This window comes from Parasteatoda tepidariorum, chromosome 2, assembly GCF_982258835.1.
Source record: "Parasteatoda tepidariorum strain Cologne lab strain chromosome 2, Ptep-v5.0, whole genome shotgun sequence".
NCBI classification, from domain to species: Eukaryota; Metazoa; Arthropoda; class Arachnida; order Araneae; family Theridiidae; genus Parasteatoda; species Parasteatoda tepidariorum.
The window spans coordinates 16,992,622-17,015,767 of NC_141756.1; the positions used below are offsets into that span (position 1 = coordinate 16,992,622).

The window sequence follows — 23,146 nt, forward strand, 5'->3', positions numbered from 1 at the left end:
AAAAAAAAAGCAACCAAAATTGCTCAAAAAACTGATAAAACAATACCTTTCTGTACCGACAAACGGTTAATTAAAAAAGTTCATTAGAGAGAACTTTTGGCGTAATATAAGGGAGGCAAATAAAGACAAAGAGATGAACAGAGGAAATCACAAATATTCGGTTATGGCCAAGGGACAAATCTGTCGCTACTTTTAGCCTCGCTTCTGACCCCGATTGCCTCACCAAGCATTTATATCGGATAAAAATTCTTTCAAGTCCTTTCTGCCAATTGTGCAACATTTGTGAAGAAACGAACGCGAACCATTTGAGTCCTGCACTGGACTCGGGACGAAGAAATACTGGAGAGCTCGGCACAAGATGAACGAATTATAGACTTACTGTGGTTTCAGTTTTGCTATCTCTGTTTCTTGTTTTAATTTTATTGTTTGTTTTTCTGTCTACAACTGTCTTTTAATCTGATATTCGAAATATATTTTTACGGTTTCAACACTATGGCCTTATTATTTCGATAAACAACAAAAAATATGACTGTCGTCCTACAGCATTACATTCTCCCTAAACAGAAAAATCACATGGTATGGTTGTTAATAAACAGAGAATATCCAGATATATCTTTGGTAGTAAAAATAAAAGTTATAAATTGATTTGCTTGTAACCAGTAATGTTTGTTTATCATATCTTGTGAATATGATTCACTGTTATTATTACGCTCTAGATTTTGGATGTTATTCTTTTGAATCAAAATCAAAATCTAGAAGAGAAAAGATAGAGTTCAAATTAAAAGCGGCGTTCCTCTCTCAAATTATAAAGCTATTTATAAAATTCATTAATACATCTTTTGCAATAAAAATAATTTGCTTGATATTAAACGGTAAATAAGTTATACTTTTATAATAGATACTGCGTAACTTATACTGATACTGCGCAGTTTTACAGTATTTAAACTGCGTCTATTAAACATGCACAAATAAAACAATAAAGAAGGAAGGAGCCATTTAAAATTGTTTAGTAGTTACATTTTTGACTCTATGGAGATAAAAAACATGTATCAAATTTTTATTGCAGCCGAAAAAATTAAAAATGGATTTATAAAACATGACATAAAAGGAAGTTTCTAGGCTAATAGATTAAAATTGTCTTAATTTGTGTTAATTCAATAAAACATTACAGTCTTTTAATTGAATTTTCACGTAACAGGAATTGGTGCTGACATAATATCATCTAATGATAAAAATGCCCTTGCTCCGAATAATTTTTGGGGGTAAAGTCTTATAGAACAGGTAAGATATCAAGATCTTACAGTAGGATATCAAGATCTTACAGTAAGATATCAAGATCTTACAGTAAGATATCAAGATCTTACAGTAAGATATCAAGATCTTACAGTAAGATGTCAAGATCTTGTCCAGTATTTATGCCAATCGCCATTAAACAAATATAAGAAGTTTTAATAGATTCATAAAAAGTTTTAATAGATTCGTAGTTTTTATGGTTAGTTCTAAAGAGGGTATTTCGTAATAACCACCCTATGATGCCACTATAGGCACTCTTAGCTTCTAAAATTTGTTTAATTTCATTTTTTTTTTAATCTTTCTTAATCGAATTTTATAAACCAATTACGTAATTTTTATTACATTTTTATAAAAAGCTAACAAATATTTTTATCTTTTCTTTACTATCAATGTAACGTCTACGTTTTCATTTTAATATAAATGTAAAACTTGTTAATTCACTGTCGCGACTTAATCGAAAACAAAATCTATTTAGAATTCATTATTCTTTATTTCTTACAGCAAAAATGCTTCAGTTATATGGTTATACTAATTCTCACAGTCTTTTGGAGATTAGCCATCGCCAAATTATTTTCAAATTTAATATTTATGAAGGGGTTTGACTTTATTTTTGGCTATTTTATTTTTAGATAAATCGCCAATCATGGATCTCTTCCCATGCTCCTAGCTGTCCGTTTGAAAAAAATTCAATTACTTTTAATTTAGAATTTCTGGTGATTCGACGGGGGGGGGGCACAGCTTCTAAGCCCCAATAGTGGAATTTTTACCCTTACAGAAATTTTTGATGTTAAGAGAATGATTATCTTGATCCCTTCTTTATTTCGTAACTTTTAAGCATGGTCATATTCTCTAAATAATAAATAAACTTTTCTCAAATGAATTTGTCTATTTTTCTATACACTTTTTCATAACAAAATTGAAATGTATCTCATACGGCCAAAATATTCTTAATACTAAAATGATGCTACCTCCACTAACTACTAAATTAGACTAACACCCATCCCCGTGACACACTCGTAATATAATTAGTATCTTTATCGCAAGTAGAATTTAAAAAATACATGCACGTTAGATCGCAAGAGGTAAAAACGGTATTAAAATCTAACAAGCCACTATTGAGGTAGGCGGAACATTAAAATCAGTCTGATTGTCTGATGAAAGGTGTTTCATCTCCCCTCGGCTATCAGAATTCGCTTTGAAGAAATTCATCGTTCTTTATTTATTATTGAATTAAATGTTCTAAACATAACTGGCTTGAGACAACTGCAGTTAATTCTAATCTTTCTTCAGTGACTGCTATGAGCAGTGGAAAAGTATCTATTAGATTAAATAAACTTGTTGGTCTCTATATGTAAGGGAAATAAATTAATTTTCCAGAACTACATGAAGTAGTGTACTATTTTTTATGCATTTTTTTTCTTTATTTTACAGTTCGGGAAACCTTTTCAGTAATTTAAGACATTTTTCAAGAAAAAAATTCAGAAGCTTTATTTTAGCCATTTTTGGTTGGGTTTTTAAATACCATAAGCTTTTTGTTTTAGTAGAGTTTAGATTATTAATTTGTACGCTTCTCTGACCGTTTTTAAACATCGACTGAAGCAATACTTTTTCGTTCGATTTACTTCATTAATTATTACTCCATTTTGATTTATTTGTGCTCCATTGTTGTTTCTTATGCTGAATCAAGTCTCAAAACTGTGAATAGTTGCCGATAAAGTATAGCTTATTACAATCGGTAAAAGAGCTGTAAATTTCCCTTGCATTTTTAAATAAATTTCAATAATTAAATCAAACATCTTGAGCTTTTTGACGTAATCTAAATATTTGAAGAAATATATATACTTTTCATACCTTTATTCTGACTAACAAATATGTGTAAATCTCCAACAAACATAAGTCAAATCTTGAATTCTTATTGCTAGTTTTATTTGGGGCATGAGTTGCTTTAGCCCTCATGATTTATTTTTGTTGTCTTTAACATGCATAGCACGCATGTCATCTGAACAAAACTTTCATTCTTGTTTAACTAGAGACTCAAGTTTTACAGTCATCAATTAGAGGATAAAATAAATGTTCTAGACGCCTTAAATTGAAAAGTGATTCAATTAACTTAAATTAAAAGTAACCCCGGATGGTAGTAATCTTTTTTTTTCTCATAAAATGTCACGCGAATTACTTTAAATAAATGGAATAAAATGGAAACGAAAATGCTCAAACTGGAAATAAAAGGATTTTAAATAGTTACTTTCAACGGGAAGGGAATTTTCTGGGCTTGTTTCATTGACTGGAGTAGTCGATGGTGTTGGTATATCTTTTATAAGAGGAGGAGATATATTCTGAGTATCTTCGTTGACAGAAGGTGCAAATTGTGCTTTCTCTTGCGAAGAATCTCTTCTCATTTCTTCTTCATAAGCTAAAGCCTCTTCTGTCATTTTGCCGAAATACACCTCTGCTTTTGGCCTAAATAAATGATAATTTCATTATTCTCATTTTTATATTGATCATTGGGTAGAGTGCTATAAAAATAAATGTGATGGAAGTGGTTTCTTATTGCATGTGAAAAATAAACATTTCATAGTGCGGTTGCAATAAAATTTATGCCATAAAAATTCATCTGGCTCAACACTCATTCTTCGTGCGGTTTAAAAATTGGTATTAATTAACGCCTCGCACTCATACATAGAACTTAAAGACATACTGAAGCAGTAAAAAAATTTGTAATGTTTCATTCGTATTATTTGTTGCTCTTTCCAGTGATACAACAATATATTACTTAACACATGGTTTTAGAAACTCAACTCATCGAAAAAAGAGATTCACTATCCCCAAACTTAATTAAAATGTTAACTTCGAAGAACTGCCGTGAGCACTAGATAGTCAAGATTAACGTTAATCAATCAATTTTGACACACAGCACGTAACTTAATTTTTTAAACTTCCATCATTGTTGACTTTACATTATTTAGGTTAAAATCTGTTTAGGTTATTTAGGTTAAACTATAAGCAATGAAAAACTTGTGATTTTATGTAGCTTTCAAAATCGCTTTTGTTTCATTGGAGCACTCTAATCATTATTTTCTTTTAAACATTTGAAAAAAGTTCTCATTTGCAATTCTAATCGGAGAAAAGCATAATGCTAATCCAATGGATAAACAAACTGGTTTTTCCCAAGTTTCTCTCGCACTGTTCTAATCAAAATTTTTGAATGATTTTAAGGGAAGCGAAGTGAAATTCATTCAATTTCAAAATCCTAACAAAAAAGATTCTAGGTTTTTAAAAGATGCATTCAAATTCTTGATTTAATTAGTAAAGATACAGTTACAGGAGGTAGTCTTTCACACTATGTGTATGTTATGACGTTTGTATGTTAATGAACTGAATGTGCAAAATACATATTTTCATATTTGACTGCATAAAATGATTTCAGCAATGTGAAATACATTAAAATTAATTAATCAAAAATTTTCAACGGTATATAAATGTTATGCAATATATAATTTATTTTAAAAAATTCCCTATTTTCTTTTTAAAGTAAGCAGTTTATTTAATAAAGTGCGTCATTTATATACACTATCTACCAACAAGTATTTGTACACGTGTAATTGAAAAGAAAAACAAACTTTATTCGCAATCAGTAGTTGGTAGAGCCTCCACGAGAGGCAATTACAGCGTAAACCCTCCGGGAAATATTTTCCACAGGTCCTTGTGTGACGGATAGTGGTATTTTCTTCCACTCGGCTTGGTGAAGACATGTAAGTTCCTTCGCCGATTTTGGACGGGTAGTACACCCCTTAATTCGGCGATCCAACTCGTCCCAGAGGTTCTCGATAGGGTTCAGGTCTGGACTCTGGGCAGGCCACTCCATTCGATTAACCCCATTGGCACCATACCAAGCCTTGGTGACCCTCGCAACATGACAGCTGGCATTGCGTCCTGGAAGTAACAGGGGTCCACCCCTTAAAACTGCACAACGTAGGAAGTACATTGTCATCCAAAATAGTGCAGTAGGCATCGGCGTTGAGCTTACCATGAATGGGGACCAAGGGTCCATACCAGGAGGGCGTGACGTATCTCAGGACCGCAGATTTAGTCATTTGCATAGGTGTCCAAATACTTATTGGTAGATAGTGTAGCGTTATTTGGAAGGTGCATTAAGCTTACCTGGGAGTTGTCTCAGCAGCGGCATGTTGAACTTTCATGTGAGCTATATCAAAATAGATAGCAGCCCTCATCAACATGTCACAAGGTGCTATGACACCATAACTCTCCACCCCATGTTCAATTACTAAAGGATCGGAGACATTGGGATCAAACATCACAGCATTGGGAGTAATTATTAACACGCCAGCTACAACGCCCTGAAAAAGAGGAATGACAACTTAACTCAAGTATTTCCAGAATATATAAAAATTAGGTATATCTATATCAATTTATAGCATTCAATTTAAATTGCCTATCTACTGATACAATAATTTTCACAATAGTTCTCGTAATAACAAAGCAAGCAACATTATCTACGTATAAACCAGTGGTTCCCAACAGTTTGTTGCCCACCACCCGCCTCTTAAAGTTGGTAAACATATTTATCGCCCTCCTTTTTTTTATTAAAAAAACCATACATTGTTGCAAATGAGCATCAATAAATTTGAATATACGCTAAATTATACCTGATTTTACTTTAAATTAAAATGCAAATAATGAAGCAATTTTATAACGTTACTTCAGAAAATTGTTTAAAAAAATGTGTATCCATTTCACGCTTTTTTTCGACAAGAAGTGATATTTGAAGAGAAGTAATTGAAACAAGAGTACATTTTTTTTTAATTTAATTTTTAATTTAATCAGGAAAAATTGAAAAATTCAACAACTCAAATGTGAAAAAAAAGCTGAAAATTTGAAACCTCAATTGTTCATTTCTACCTCTTAAATAACTGTCTTTTGCTTGGTGGATTTCAGTTAAAGCTTGAATATCAAGCTTTTTGTTCGTTGGATTTAAGCATAGATCTCCTTTGAAGCAACTGTCCCACCTACTTCTTTGTTTTGTGCGGAGCTGAGTGGCCGAACTAATTTTTTTCCTTGTAAATAAGTTAAGGGACCTTAGTGAGAAGCGATTCACTGGCTTTTTTATTATTATTATTATTAATAGGATTTTTTCCCTTTGAATACTCCTCGCTCTCTGATCACCCACCTGAGAATTATCGTTTCGCTGAGGAGTTCTATCGCCCCCTATAAGGCGATCACCCCCAGATTATGAACCACTGGTGTAAACAAAATGGTTATAAAACAATTGCTACCATTGTATTACTTGATAAAGTGGAATGTGAGTGTGGATATGATATTAAATGGTCATCAAAAAAGCGACTAAGATAGAGAATAAAAATTTTCAAAGGTCGAACGGAATGTCTATTTTCGGTGTTGCTGAGAAGTTAAGGAGCTGTTATAATGGCACTTGCAATAAAAAATTAAAAACCAGGACAACAAAACTAAGAAAAGATGTAATCTCTTCATCAGCTCACACGATTATATCCGCAAAAGGAGTGCTTTCTAATATTGTATCAATATAGCCAAAGCAAAATATATCAATACTAGTGTGAGGAGCACTTAAAAAAAACTAAACGAAAATAGAACACATTAAGTAAAAAAATATATAGGAAATAAAACATATCAGGTAAAAAGCAAAAAATACAGAACTAAACACAAAACAAAATCTAAAAAAGAGAGGAAAAACGAAGAAAATTAAGAAAACAATCAGTTTTATTTGCTGTGCATAAGCTGCAAGTATATAGAACTCATAAAATAAGGTAACTAACAATTAATAATTTTCCATGCTTTCTCTATATTTTTATATTACACTTATCAATGCAGTTTAAATCTTTTAGAGGTTTGTGGGACAGACAATAAATTACAAACGGAAAACAGTGTTTTTGAACATCCTTTGCCGAAACATGTGGCAGTAAATTTGTAATTTGCAACAATTATTGTGGTAATTATACGTAATAATTGCACAAAATTTCGTAAACCTATATTAAATATTTATAGAGATATAGACATTTAAAAAAAAAACTTTTTTTGTCTTACGTATTTTTGAAAAACTTTAAAATATTCAATAAAATTCTTGGCTCAATTTAAAATAAATCATAAAATTATTTCCTTAAAATTTAAGAAAAATTCGTCTACAACTACGCAAAATATGAGTGATCATAGTAATTCTTTTTTATACTACGCATGCGCGGGAAAAATTAAAATTCATTTTTCTCTGAATTTCGTAGTGTTTGGAATCTTATTTGGAAAGTAATAAAAAAAATTCTGATTTGAATACTTTAAAAATTTAAAAAGTTTCAAGCAATTTCCTAAGCAGTTTTAGTACTTTTTAAAAAAAGCTCAAAATGATAAGGCGTATTCCTCAAATTTTGTTTTTTTCCTATTAAACAAGACTTATTAAAAATGACACCGTCATTGTTGGGGACTCATTTTTCAAGTGTCTTTTCTTTTTTTCCTTATACAATCATATTTCGGTGTATGAACATTTATTGTAAGGTATTATCATTTGTTATTTAATTTTGTTTTATGATACAAAATATTATTTGACGAAATTCCCTTATCATTTTGAGTTCTTTTTAAAAAAGTACGAAAACTGCCTAGAAAATTGCTTGAAACTTTTTCATTTTTTAAGATATTCAAATCAGTTTTTCTTTCATTAGTGGCCAAATGCGATTCACTACAAATATATGGAAAAATATGTCATATTTTTTTCAAGCATGCACAGCAGAGGAAAACTACTTTAATTACTTATATATTACACAGTTTTCAACGAATGTTTTTCGAATTTTAAAGAAAAATTTCGTAATTAATTTTAAATTGCTCTAAAAATTTTGCTCAATTTCATTAAATATTTTTAAAGTGATAGTTAAAAAACGTGAGACAAAAAATCAGTTTTTTAAAAAAATTTCCATCTCTCCATAAGCTAGATTTACGAAATTTTATACAATTGTTACATATAATAATCAAAATAATTCTCACAGGTTACAAATTTATTGCTACATTTTCTGCCATAGGGTGTTCAAAAATACTATTTTCCACTTTTAATTTAATATCGGAAATACGAAAAAATGTGTTAGTATTGAAGTATTTCCTTTATTTTGTCCAATCCCTGTGTATATCTACATATATATTAACAAAAATTAAAATATTAATGCTTAAACATCTCTTTATACAGTCGTTATAATACTCATTTTAAAAAAAGAAAAGTGTATTGCAATATAGACCTGTCCATCAGTGAAATGTCTCGCTTTCACTTTCAGGAATCTATGCGTCCTCTCACTGTGTCGTCTATAAGGAATACGAAGAGAATCGGTCACGCTCGCTCTTCTCTCATCCCCCTGAAAATCACATCAATAATATAGTTTCACTTGAGAGAATAGAACCAAAAGTATGCACAAACTTAATTAAAAAAATTCACCTTTATCTTTTTTCAGGCGCAAACATTCGAAAACATTATCTTAAGGTTAAAACTTACGTATTTGTTACCGAGAATGACCAGAGAATGTCGACTTTCACCGGTGAATGTCATCCATCACATAGTCGCTTTGGTGAATGTCCGAAATATTTGTTATATCCGATTTAATAGTAATTTATTCGTTGATATTATTATATTGATTCCATATTTAAATATCTGTTGAGGATATATTAGGAGAAACACCAGTGTTCGGAGTACCAGTTAAATGCATACTGGGCAGCGGCGCTTGACCTTAAAAAAACATTGAAGCAGGGCATACCGGGCAAATATATAACGGGAAATGGTACTTCACTAGGCCTAATATATATTTCGAACATTCACCAAAGCGACTATGTGATTGTCAACATTTACCGGTGGAAGTCTACTACCACCAGTAACATATTCATAAAACATTTTTTTTTTTGTAATTTTTAAAGGGCATTTTCTGACAACAACAAAAATGTTTCACACTCACAGACTGAAGTGCCAGATTATGTAGTTTTTGCTGCAAGTAAAGTTTTTATATTATCTGACAAAAGATCGTTGTGATCATAGTTTTTTAATGATTCGTTTTCCGTGGAATTCTTTTTTCTCCCAGTTATTTAATTCTTAGAACGGGCAACCAAAAGTACCTATACTTTCTTATGCATTTTCACAAAGTATGAATAGAACAGTTCGTCAGTAATTTCCCATTAAGTTTCTTTTATAGACAAATTTATTTAAGTATTTATATGTAATGGTGGTCACAATGATTATAAATCAATTTTGTAGAATAAAGATTAAAATATGTACAGATACCCTTTTGGTACCACTTTAAATAAAATCTCCCTCTGAAATCAGATGATTCTGAATTTTAAAATTGACAACAAGATATCAAAAGGTACCAACTTGTGGTGGTAGTAGTGTGTCAGACGTATCATGTCCTTCTCCACTTTCTGTTCCACGATTTCTCTTTTCCGGTACAAAAAGGAGCTAAATCGTATAGAAATTCAAAATTAGAAATAGAATAGATCAGATTATAGAAATTCAAACTGACGCAGTGATTAAAATATTAATGGATGTAGATGGAACACAATTAAGTATTCATAAATAGACATGCAAAATATTAAAATATTACTAACTTAAATCGTGTTTCATGGAAAAGCATGAAATATTTTGTATAATTTCATACAAAGTTTAGAGAATTCTCCTTTAATGTGTTTCAGTATTTCAGAAAAATTGCAAGTATTTGATGATTTCGCATTGCTTTAATTAAATATTTGTTATCAAAAAGGGATAAAAAGTTAAAGGTTGAAAAAATTAGAAAATGAATGTTTCGGAATGACCAACTGGCTCATGAAAACATAAATAAATATTTCTTAATAATTCTCTTATATATAATGTAAGCCTATTTCTTATTAAAAACCATTTTGAACATTAGTGTAAATTAAGTTCTCCAGCAAAGTTCGTCTCCTAAAAGTAATGAAGTAGTTACTAAATTTCTAAGTAGTTTGTAGTCACTACATCTATAAAAGTTATTGTAGTTAACTACATTTGTAACAAAGTAGTCATAGTAAAATACAAAAATAATGTAGTTTTTCCAACCACTGCTCAAAATGCGTATGTAAGAAAATGGACGCAGATTTAAATGCGTATTAATACTAGATTACCTAAGGAAGTCATTTTGACTGCTTTTAATTTCAATTAGAAAAACAATGATGCATATAATGACACAATTTCTTAGAATTTTGTACAACATATAATTTTTTATTGTTGATATTTACTAATAACTTGTTACATAACTGTAAATAATATAAAAAATATTACAAATTAATTTTAAACACATTTTTTTACACATTATTTATTCTTTTACACTCCAGTCATTTTGACTGCGTTTGGGCAATATAGGTATACACTGAATTTCAGTCTTTCTAGTGTTAAAGAAAAATGGTCTCAAAAGGCGTTTTAAGGAAAAATATACACAGCTTAAGGGAAGCAAGACGCTTTCGATGTCGAAAAAATGATTTTTTCAACCATATCGAGAAGCAATTTTTTCTTCATATTAAATACATTTTAAAACTTTAAACATTACATTTATGAAAACTACATATTAATATCATTCAATAACAATAAAAAGGAATTTAAGATGTTTATAAATTTAATTTTTATAAATATTTGAAAATTTAATGTATATATAATTTTTTTTTTTTTTACCAGACATAGCTTTCGGTACGCTCAAAGAATTTTCTACATGAAATATCAACAAAAAATTGGCATACACTCATGTAAATATGTTTGAAAAATCAGGTGAACTAGTTTGTTTCATAATATGCACAGAATATATTATATCTAAGCAAAATAAATGTTGTATTTCTGAAAAAAATGCAAAATTTCGTTCAAATTTTGAAAAACATCCCCTGTATAACAAAATTATAATGAAAAAAATACACTTTACATAGTTAATTAAATGTAAATAAAGTATATGTACAAGCATAGAAATTTTCAGAACTTTACAATGATTTGTTTTTTGCACGAGCGTACCGAAAGTTATGTCTGGTAAAAAAAAATTTATTTATATTTAATTTTCAAACATTTATAAAAATTAAATTTATAAACATTTTAAATTCCTTTTTATTGTTATTGAATTATATTAATATGTAGTTGTCATAAATGTAAAGTTTAAAGTTTTAAAACGTATTTAATATTAAGAAAAAATGGCTTGTCGATAAGGTTGAAAAAATAATTTTTTCGACATCGAAAACGTCTTGCTTCCCTCAAAACACGTATTCAAAAAAATCGACACAATACAAATGTTTTCATTGTTAAATCTTAAACATGAATTTTGCTTACTTTAATAAACATTAAACATAATCATTATGAATCAGAGACACTGCGTGTCAGAATATATATGACTAATGCAGCTTTTCAGATGATCTCAGAAAGTTAAAAAATAAGACCATATCAGTGTTGGTTTCTTTGAAAATCTTTATTTTTCCAAAAGTTCAAGAAATGTAAACATCATGAAAAAAATTCTTGCCCCCTCAATACCACGAATTTCTACGAATTTTCCCACATACAAAAAAGTCTAAAAGCAGATTGGAAATCGATCTCACAAATTTTGAAAAGTGATAACAAAAAGGAAACCAACGGAGGTATTTTGGTATATTTTTGACAATTACTACAAACTATTTTTGAAGGAAGTATATCTACTCAAATATTCTTATTCAAACATTAAACGACGAAATGGTATTTCAAAAACGAAATTCCTACCGGCATTATCGTATATTTACTACCACTATTATAACCCTGTAGCAACCCTTCAAAAAGAACCTGTAACCGTCTATTAAAAAACACTATCTCTAGAAAAACATATATACTAAGTAATTTATGCAAATAGTCGACATTACATTGAGAATTTAATATTTATATATACACTACTGGCCATTAAAATTGCTACACCAGGAAGGCAACACACCACGAACGTGACATTTGCAGGACGGATAAAGCATGTTGTATTATGGAAATGAGGAGCTTATCAGCGCATTCATACAAAGCAGGTGGCGGTAGCGACACCTACAATGTTTATAAAAGAAGAGATTTGACAGTGAGTTTTCTCATACAGAAATTGTATTTGAGCATTGTTCTTGGGTAAAAAAGTTTTTTTTTATGCCTCGTGTAAGGAAGAGAAGTGCCTACCAGCACGTGTCTGAGTTTGATGGATGTCGAATTGTAGCCTACCGGGAATACGGTTTATCATACCGAAGTATTGCTGCTCGCGTTGGTCGAGATCCCATGACTGTTAGCAGAATATGGAATCGATGGGTTCATGACAATCATATGGAACTGTGTGTAGGATCTCAGTGGTCCCCCATCACTAACAGCCGAGAAGACAGACGCGCTATCCACGTGGCCTTAAGGGATCGTGCAGCTACGTCACTAACCCTGAGTCAAGAAATGGACTCATTTTCAAGACAACAATTGTCTGCACGAACAGTTCGACGACGTTTGCAGCAGCATGGACAGTCAGCACGGCGACCATGGCTTCGGCTACCCTTAACGCTGCATCACAGTCTGGAGCCCCTCCAATGGTATGATCAATGACGAACCTGGAAGCAGGAATGGCATGACGTCGTCTTTTCAGACGAATCCAGGTTCTGCATACAGCATCAGTGGCCGCATCCGTGTTTGGCGACATCGCGGAGAACGCCCATTGCCAGCTTGCATTCGATATCGTCATACTGGCCCATTACCTGGAGTAATGGTTTGTAGCGCCATTGTATACACGTCTCGATCACCTCTTGTTTGCATTGCCGGCACTTTGAACAGCAGCCGTTACATTTCTGATGTGTTAGGGCCAGTTGCTCTGCCTTATCTTCGAAGCCTCCATAACGCTACGTTTCAGCAGGACAATGCACGACCGCGTGTTGCCGGCACTGCCCTGACCTTCCTTGACAGAGCATATTCGCCTGTTGCCCTAGCCAGCACGTTCTCTTGATCTCTCACCAATTGAAAACATCTGGTCCATTGTTGCCGAACGACTGGCACGCCGCCACTCGTCAGTCACCACTGTCGATGAATCGGGGCATAATGTTGAAGCTGCATGGAATGCTGTACCCGTCCATGCTATCCAATCTCTGTTCGATTCGATGCCCTGGAGAATAACTGCTGTTATTGCTGCCAGGGGAAGCTTCTCTAAGTACTGATTCCTCAGAATCTGTACATCCAAATATCCTGAAAACTTAATCACTTGTTCTTCCAACTATAATGCATGTGCCCAATAAATATCCTTCTGTTATTAGCATTCCTTCCTGGTTTCGCAATTTTAATGGCCAGTAGTGTATTTAATTCCTTAAAAGAAAAAAAATAGATCAAGCAAAAACAATACTAATAAGAGTAGTTTGAAAAAGGAAATCAAGTATTTTGTCTAATTTCTTAAGGCTGTGTCCATTTCCTTAAATACATATTTTGGGTTGTGACTATTTTTTTAAATGCGCAATTTGAGCTATAATCGTTTATTAAATGCTTGTTTTGAATTATGTTTACTTTCTCAAATACGCATTACGAGTAGTGTTCATTTCTTAAAAACGCATTTTGAGCTCTCTCCGAAGTAAAAAGGTCACCAAAAACAATGAACAACATCTTTATTAATTAAAAATTTATTCTTGCTTCTCCTAATTAAACTTTGCTTGATGATCATGACTGAATTTTCCATTATTTTTAAAACATAAAATATTTTAATACTCATTTTGAATTTTATAACAGAGGTATTAATTTTTTTTAAAATTTGTATGGATCATATTTATTTTGACAAAAAAATGTGCATTATAACAAATCCAATGTATGAAAAGGGATTGTTATCCCACTTTATTTAAACTTCATCTACAAAAAAAAACACTACTTAAAAATGTATTAGTTTTTCGAAGCATTAAAAGAATTTTTAATAAAATACAGTTCATGTTGAAATCCTCCTTTGAATGTCTATTTGTCATTGAGAAAAAAATATAAACCCAATGAATGGTTATAAGCAAGTAGCCATTATTTAAAATTATAATTAAATGGTTTTCAGAATCCTCGAATCCTTGTGTAAACAAATAAAGCTTTAAGGCTTTATTTGCCCTAAAACCTTATTGGAAATAACAAATAATGCTTTAGGGCTTAATTTGTTATACAAAGAAATATCCAGGGTATTAAAACGAATTTTTCAAGGGGCTTAAATGTTCAGTAATTAAATGATAAAAAGAAAAAAGATTAAAAGTAAGCCAATGAGAAGTTAATGAGAATTTATTTTAAATGAACTTAAAGGTTTGTTTTTAAAATTAAAGAAAAAGCCTACCAGCATTAATCATATCAAAAAGAAGTAATCTAGTTAAGTTTCTTAATAGTTTAATTAAAGTAATACCTAATACCATTTAATAATAAATACCTAAATATAATTTTTAATAAAATACTGTTTCAAAATTAAATCTCAATTCTGCCTAATAGGAAGGCATTAAATTACACATTGTTTCAAAAGAATAGTCTGTTTGATTGTGGTAATTTTTTAAATAATTCTTTCTTCTTTTCTACCGTAAAACAACTTAAATTTGGCGAAAGATCTAATATGAATATTAATAATAATTGAGAAAAAAATTGTTTAAAAACTACTGAGCTTATCTTAAGTATCTTTAAGTATTAAAAATACATTATCAAATGCTAACTATACTACATTAATATTATCGGAGATAAAAAAAATCAAGACAAAATATTATAAAAACATACAGTTAACCAAATAAAGGAACTAAATACTTAAAACAAATTTTAATCCAATTTTCGGATTTCCGTTTACTTCATTATGCATCGATTTATTAATTTCAAAGTTGACTGCAGATATTATCTCATTATGTATCTTCAGAATATGTCTAGAGTCACAATTGGGATTCAACGCCTTTTAAAAATAAGAGAGAAGGACAAAATTAGCCTATAGCGAATATAACCGCCAGAAATTTGTGCTTTACCTTTCCTTAAATCTAATTGTTCTTTTGAATTTATTTTTATATAAAACTAAAATATTTTCGTTTCTCTTTCTCTTTATCAATTTTCTTAACTTGGGTATCATTTATATTATACGAAACATTAATATGAAGTATTTTTTATATTACTTACTTTCATAACTTCTTCTGTGATAAAAAAAAATGTTATTAACTTTGAATCTAATTTTTAAGCTATTGGCTCACGTGTACAAATTTTACAGTAAACATTTTCCTTTTTCTAACTCCAAAATATCTTTCCATTGAAAAACACTATTTATGAGGTTGAACAAAAAGTTTCTTCCTGAATTTTGTTTGTTAATTTTTTTTTATTCGAAAAAATGTGCCTAACGTTAGTAACCTTAACAAGAGACTGCAAATAGGGAACATGGTACCATGTGGACGTGGATCGCGATGAGCTCGATGCCAGCTCCCATTTTTATTAAGAGCCAGGTTTTTTAAGAATCATGCACACTTCGATGCTTGATATGTTTGATTTCATTGAAATGTTCAAGATATGTTTTTTATGCAAAACTGTTATATACGTGTCTTTTTTTTCCTTTCTTTTTTTTTCTTGCAAAAGCAAAAAAATAAATAATGTAAAACAGTTTAATACCATCAGGTATTTAAAAAAAAAAGCATATCAATACTTTTTGTACCAAGGGTGAAGAACGGCACTGATAACTATTTTGTATTGCACTGCTTTTTGTATTGCAAACTCTAACTGCCTCAACTGGTAATCACAAAAAAGTGGAAATTTCATTGCATAGATACTAATGCACGTATCTTAAACGAGAAAAATATGAGTGGCGTACTTAAAGGGTTCAGAAAGCTTGAAACAGCTAAAATTTAAAGAAGTTTCAAAATCATTAACTGCCTTTGCACTAGAAAAGTCGTTAAAAATGAAGATATACTAAACTAACTGGAAAAGAAGCCTTAAGTATTTCAAAGACAAAATCAGCTTACAAATCTATGATAATGCATTCAACTTTTGTATAAAGACCTAAAGTTTGAAACCCGTTCCTGAATAGTTAAGAACGGTCATCAAGGGAAAGCTGGACATTGATCTAAAAATTGAGCTATCGGACTGACAGTGCTCAATTACCCTATATGAACTTTAGTCTCCATCTTAAATTTGCTGAGAAGTGGGGGCCTAAATAGACAAAGCATACACATATCTGCTAAGACGAATAAAATATTATTTCCAACTTCGATTTTTTTTCTTTTGCTGAGGCAAAGGAAAAAGTCAAGTCTATAAGACTAGTAGTTCATACATTATGATGGTTTCATGCATAAAAAGAAAGAAAAAAACAATTTTTTTTTAAAATTATTCCTTTAACATTTTTAACTATATAGAGTTACGAACTTAATGAGGATTTTGTTCGGATTTAGTGTACAAAATTACATAACAATCAAACCTACACTTGTATCGATAGGCATTTCAAATAAATAAAAAGGTATAAGCCAGAAATTGTACCTTTTGTCGATTACCTTAATAACTTCTAAATAATTACTTTTATCGACTTGATTTTGATTTCATTCGATTGAGCGTAAAAACATTCATCGAAAAAGATACTTCACTAATGCTTACAGCTATACCTAGTACGTAAGTATAAGTATATACTAAAGTAAGTATAAGTAAGTACGCACTTCTCAGTATTCCCTAAAATATAGATATACGCCTTTGATTTACTGCTGTCCCAGGTAGATTTTGACGGCCAATGTCTAAGAAAAAAAAGCCCTATTTTTAAAAAAAATGCAATTCGTATTTGTGTCTTGTGTAGAAGAACTGAAACGCAAAACAATGCCGTATGCGATTCACACTTAGAACAAGAGTTTCCATGTGAAAATGAGCGTATTTTTCTCAAAATACCAGATAAACTTCAGTTTTAGCCCCCTAAGACTTTCAAAAAAAATTTCTTAAAAATTCTCTTAAAAATTTTTCTTTAAAATGTGAAAAAGACAAATCTAATAAATTTTTTCCCAAATCCCATATCCTGAACGTTTCATTGAAATCAAAACTTTCAGGTAAGTGCCTTATCTTTAAAGATACTAAATCTTAACTTCTTCAGCAATCCAACCACCTGAATACAAAAATGGGTCGCATATTTTATATTTGGCAAAATTTGATCACATAGTTTTAGAACTTATTTTTCCTGTTTTTTTTAATGAATTTCGTTATTTTTTCAGCTTTTTTTTTAATATTGTTTTTCTACAAAAACATGTAATCAAGTGTTTTAAAAAACGAATTATAATAGTATTTGACGCTCGATGCAAAGAGTCAAAATGTTGCACTTTTGCTTGCAATGTTTGCACAACAAACCAGAGTGGTGATTTTTCCCACCACTAGAAGACTTAAATCTCCTTCGATTTCTTCGAAATAAGTTGTAACAATCAATGACCCGATACAATTGAAATTTACGAATTGTGAAGATACATATTTTTAATTCAATGATTTATTTAACTAACAATATACGGTTGCAATACTACCTACTCTGAGTTGCAAAAGACAAGGTCATTCTTGTAAAACATGAAATCTCCTTCGATTTCTTCGAAATACGTTTTAACAATCAATAACCAGATGCCATTGAAATTTACGAATTGTGAAGATACATATTTTTAATTCAATGATTTACCTTACAAACAATATACGGTTGCAATACTACCTACTCTGAGTTGCAAAAGACAAGATTATTCTTTTAAAACATTAAATCTCCTTCGATTTCTTCGAAATATGTTTTAACACTCAATGACCCGATGCAATTGAAATTTAAGAATTGTGATGATACATATTTTTAATTCAATGATTTATCTCACTAACAATATACGGTTGCAATACTACCTACTCTGAGTTGCAAAAGACAAGATTATTCTTTTAAAACATTAAATCTCCTTCGATTTCTTTGAAATATGTTTTAACACTCAATGACCCGATGCAATTGAAATTTAAGAATTGTGATGATATATATTTTTAATTCAATGATTTATCTTACTAACAATATACGGTTGCAATACTACCTACTCTGAGTTGCAAAAGACAAGGTCATTCTTGTAAAACATTAAATCTCCTTCGAAATATTCTTTCTTCGAAATATGTTTTAACACTCAATGACCCGATGCAATTGAAATTTAAGAATTGTGATGATACATATTTTTAATTCAATGATTTATCTTACTAACAATATACGGTTGCAATACTACCTACTCTGAGTTGCAAAAGACAAGATTATTCTTTTAAAACATTAAATCTCCTTTGATTTCTTCGAAATATGTTTTAACACTCAATGACCCGATGCAATTGAAATTTAAGAATTGCGATGATACATATTTTTAATTCAATGATTTATCTTACTAACAATATACGGTTGCAATACTACCTACTCTGAGTTGCAAAAGACAAGGTTATTCTTTTAAAACATTAAATCTCCTTCGATTTCTTCGAAATATGTTTTAACACTCAATGACCCGATGCAATTGAAATTTAAGAATTGTGATGATACATATTTTTAATTCAATGATTTATCTTACTAACAATATACGGTTGCAATACTACCTACTTCTGAATTGCAGAAGACAAGGTTATTCTTGTAAAACATTTTCGTTGATTGATACTCGTAAGATTGTTAGTGCTTATGCTATGAATAAAAGCATTTCTTTCTGCATAAATTAAGTTGATAAAAAATTTTTGAATGTCCCACACATTCATTTAAAGAAACCGATGCATTTACATTAAATCCAAATAAAAATTATTGCAATAAATAAAGCGGGAATATTTCGACGTAATACACAGCCATGAAATCACAATTTTTCTATGAATTCTATCTCAAATCTATTGAAGTGCAGTTTATGAAAAGAAGGAAGAATTCTGACAGCAAAAGGATAATCAAATTTCCCACCCTCCCACCTTCTCTCTTTTGTGAGGCTGTTTTGAGCAATCCATTCAGAAATGCTTTTTATGCAGATCTTTTTTACTCGAGAATTCAATCATTTTTTTTTTGTTCGCTTTTTCATCGTCAAAATCAGGGATAAAAATAGTTGAAATCTTTTTTTATTTTTTTTATGATGGATATTTCAGCTATTTACGACAAAAATCAAAAATTAAATTATTTTTATTTTGATGAGATTTTTTTAACGACTACTATGAGGAGTGTGAACATGGTGGTCTTTTTCTTTATTGCATGCAGAAGCTATAAAAAAATTTACCGTAGTAAAAGAAAATAATAACGAATACATCAAATAAATTTCGATTTGGAAGTTGCAACCTCCATATCATGTGCCAAGATTAGTTTTTTTTTTTAAATTTAACATAAGAAATGATAATCAATACATTATATTTACATTTTAGCACTTTTAAATGAGCATTAATTAAAACCCCACGAAAACTTGTGTTTAGTACAGTATTCATTAGGACCTATTCATTAAGACCTATTCCAAGAAATTTAATTTCTTTCAATCTCAATGGAAATTTCTTGGTAAATACATGACTACAGAGACAAATTTTTGTATTGACTTTAATTTCGAAATAATTTTTTCGTAATTAGAAGACATTGAGACAAGACAGGAGGAAGATGGGACACCCACACAATTTGTATTTGACATATTAGATGGCAGCATAATGATCGAAAAAGTGAAAATTCATGCACATACCATCGTAAAAAATAACAAACTAAATTATTTTATTAAATTGTAATGATATTAGGTAAGGTGTAGATGACTGTCTAAAAACACGGTTAGAATTTTCATTCTAAAATTGCGATAAAATAACCGACAACAGTCTGTCCATCTAATTAATCGTTATGTTATGGTAAAGGAACCTTTTTAACCTTTTCGGTTTTGAAAGTGTTTACAACTAGAATGGTTAAAAAACCATGAATACAAAACTACAAGATTTTTTTAACCATTTACAGCTAGCATGGTTTCAAAATCGCAAAAAAGAAATTCAACTGCACATTGGAGATAGTTCAGCAACTTTATGGTGCTTCCATCTATGCGTTAATGAGATTATTGGGGAGGGTAGGACACTGGAAACTCTACGAGTGCTGAACGGAATGGAGGAAAGATTGTGACTCGAACATCCGTTCTGCATGTCATGATATTGTCAGATTAGCCCTCTCGGCTACAATATGAACCCATCTACAAGGAACTAAATGGCTTCATTGAGTGAGTCTAGTTGGTGCGATAAAATTCTAGTTGTTTAACCGTATTAGATGAGAGTAGTTAATAAACGGCTTTTCACACAGTTAACAGTTTGAATACTAAATTATGGTTATCTGCCTATTTTGGTTGAATATGGTAAAATAACAATTAAACAAATTGTTATTTAACCGTTTTTTCCGAGAAATTTCTAAGAGTGTACAGTGTTCAAAGTGTTTTAGTGAAGGGGGGGGGGGGTCATAGATCAGATAGGGATCCAAGTCTCATTTTATATGCTTGTCGATAATCATGTGTCTGTACATTGCTTTGATGCAATACATTCAAAGGTACAGTTTAGGAGAGGATGAGCACGGTGCATTCGAGATAAAATGAACAGAGTCAATTTCATTCAAAGAAGATTCTACAGTACTGTGACACGGTGCAGCATCCTTTTCAAGTGAAAGACAGTGAAAATAAAGTCCTTGGACTAACAAAGTCATTGGTCGAAATCTTGTTTTAATATAATCTGTTCTTTTGTGTTTTACAAGTATTAAAAAATGTAACCAGTGACAACTGCTTTAACTCATTTTTTACGAACATCTTCGACTTGTTATGTAAAAAGAAGAAAGCCTGTCAAAGAGGTCAGCCTCTAGGCATAGATAGGCAGATGATGTAAGCGTGTTTTGATCAACAGGAACAAACCTTGGCAGATGAAAATTTAATGATTAAGGTATCCCATATCTACAATGTGGAAGATGGAATGTGCTCGATATTTGTCCAGATAAAGGAAATAGGACAGAAAGCCTACTTCACAAAGTGAATTAAATGTCAAACCTGTTGGATCTATGAATCACGACCAGAGGACAAGATTACTAGTAAAGTTATGATTTGTATCAGTATTTTGATTGGTATCCACACACACACACACGCACACACACACACACACACATGTTTACCATACTCTATGTTTATCATCCCCACATATGCCCATCCTTCACACATTAAAGACTTTCAGAAATACCTTTATATATCAGTTTGTTCCGAACATAAGTTAAATTTCTTATATACAATTTAAAATATAACTGTATAGTATCATTTTTTATGGTACTATACACACTGTGTAGTACCATGGGCGAGTCTAGCGGTTATTATCCTTATATTTTAAGAAATTTTTAACTATACTAATCTTTGTCCCAACCACTCAAGCTAAGTCGCTAAGTCCTCTGTTCACTGACGCTCACCATCCTCGATGATTGCTTAGCAATAATTGTTGTTTCTTGGCATAAAACAGTAGAAATTATTCAACTAAACGTATAGTATGTACTAGAATGAACGCTTGTGCCACCACATCCCATGTCCAAATATTTCCCTAATGATAAAGGTCTATTAGTGGACATATTTCTTGAAATCTAACTACACATATAAAATTTATAATTAAAAGTATTGTAACAAGTTCACAACTGTTATTTAATATTTTTGCTTACCAAACGGATGGATATATTTTAAATACAATTTTTGCATTCATTACTTTGTGCATGAAGCTGAAAGTTAAGTTTTATAAATCATTTAACGGATCTCTTTAACACTAATTCATAATAGTATATTAATGTACACTACTGGCCATTAAAATTGCCACACCGGAGAGGCGACACACCATGAACGAGAAATTCGCAGGATGGATAAAACATGCTGTGGTGCGCAAATGATTAGCTTATCAGCGCATTCAAGCAAAGCAGGCGGCGGTAGCAACACCTACAATGTGTATAAAAGAAGTGATTTGACAGTAAGTTTCTCATACACAAATTGAATTTGAACTTTGTTCTTGGGTAAAAAAAATTTTGTTATGCCTCTTGTAAGAATGCCTACCAGCACGTGTCTGAGTTTGATCGAGGTCGAATTATGGCCTACCGGGATCGTGGTTTATCATACATAAGTATTGCTGCTCGCGTTTGTCGAGATCCCACGACTGTTGAATTGTGTCATAAAATCAATTGAAAACGTCTGGTCAGTGGTTGCTGAACGACTGGCAAGCCACCACTCGTCAGTTACTATGGTCGATTAATTGGGGCATAATGTTGAAGCTGCATGGAATTCTGTACCCGTCCATGCTATCCTATCTCTGTTCGACTCGATGCCCAGGAGAATAACTGCTGTTATTACTGCCAGGGGAGGCTGCTCTGAGTATTGATTTCTCAGAATCTGTGCATCCAAATATCCTGAAAATGTAATCACTTGCTCTTCCAACTATAATGTATGTGCCCAATAAATATCATTCTGTTATTTGCATTCCTTCCTGGTGTAGCAATTTTAATAGCCAGTAGTGCAATTTGCACTCACTAAAAAATAATTGTAAAATGGTTAATAAGATCGAACACCGATTTAAAATTTAACGTAGAATTAAGTTATTCTAATAATAATAACAACAATCCTCTTAATCTCTTAATTTAGGAAAGAAATAAAATTAAAAACGTAATAATAATAGTGCAGGTAAATACCTTTAAATTAGGGATATAAAATTTTTTATACAAATACAATAGCTTTATAACTTATGTCAACCAAACAACCAAACCACTATGACAACCAAACCACTATGAAAATTAATGTGGGAAAACTGAATCCCACCATGTACTTTTAGGCCAGTAAAAATGCACCGTCAACTATGGGAAACTGCAATACCATCATTAGATTTTTATCTCTAGCTAAAAATAGTTTAGTTTTATTTGTTCATTTACATTTGTTT

General features: G+C 31.0%; 1 protein-coding gene across 4 annotated transcripts in view; it reads right to left on the bottom strand.

Moving 5' to 3' along the window:
- The window catches only part of LOC107441582 (oxidation resistance protein 1), a 151,958-nt gene that overhangs the window by 49,711 nt on the left and 79,101 nt on the right, over positions 1 to 23,146 (bottom strand). For all 4 annotated transcript variants that reach the window (XM_016054904.4, XM_087156909.1, XM_087156910.1 and 1 more), the window contains 4 exons: positions 9,677 to 9,760; positions 8,559 to 8,672; positions 5,455 to 5,651; positions 3,539 to 3,753 (listed from right to left, as the gene is read on the bottom strand). In XM_016054904.4, coding sequence (XP_015910390.3) covers positions 3,539 to 3,753; positions 5,455 to 5,651; positions 8,559 to 8,672; positions 9,677 to 9,760 — 610 coding nt within the window. The remainder of the gene's footprint in view (positions 1 to 3,538; positions 3,754 to 5,454; positions 5,652 to 8,558; positions 8,673 to 9,676; positions 9,761 to 23,146) is intronic.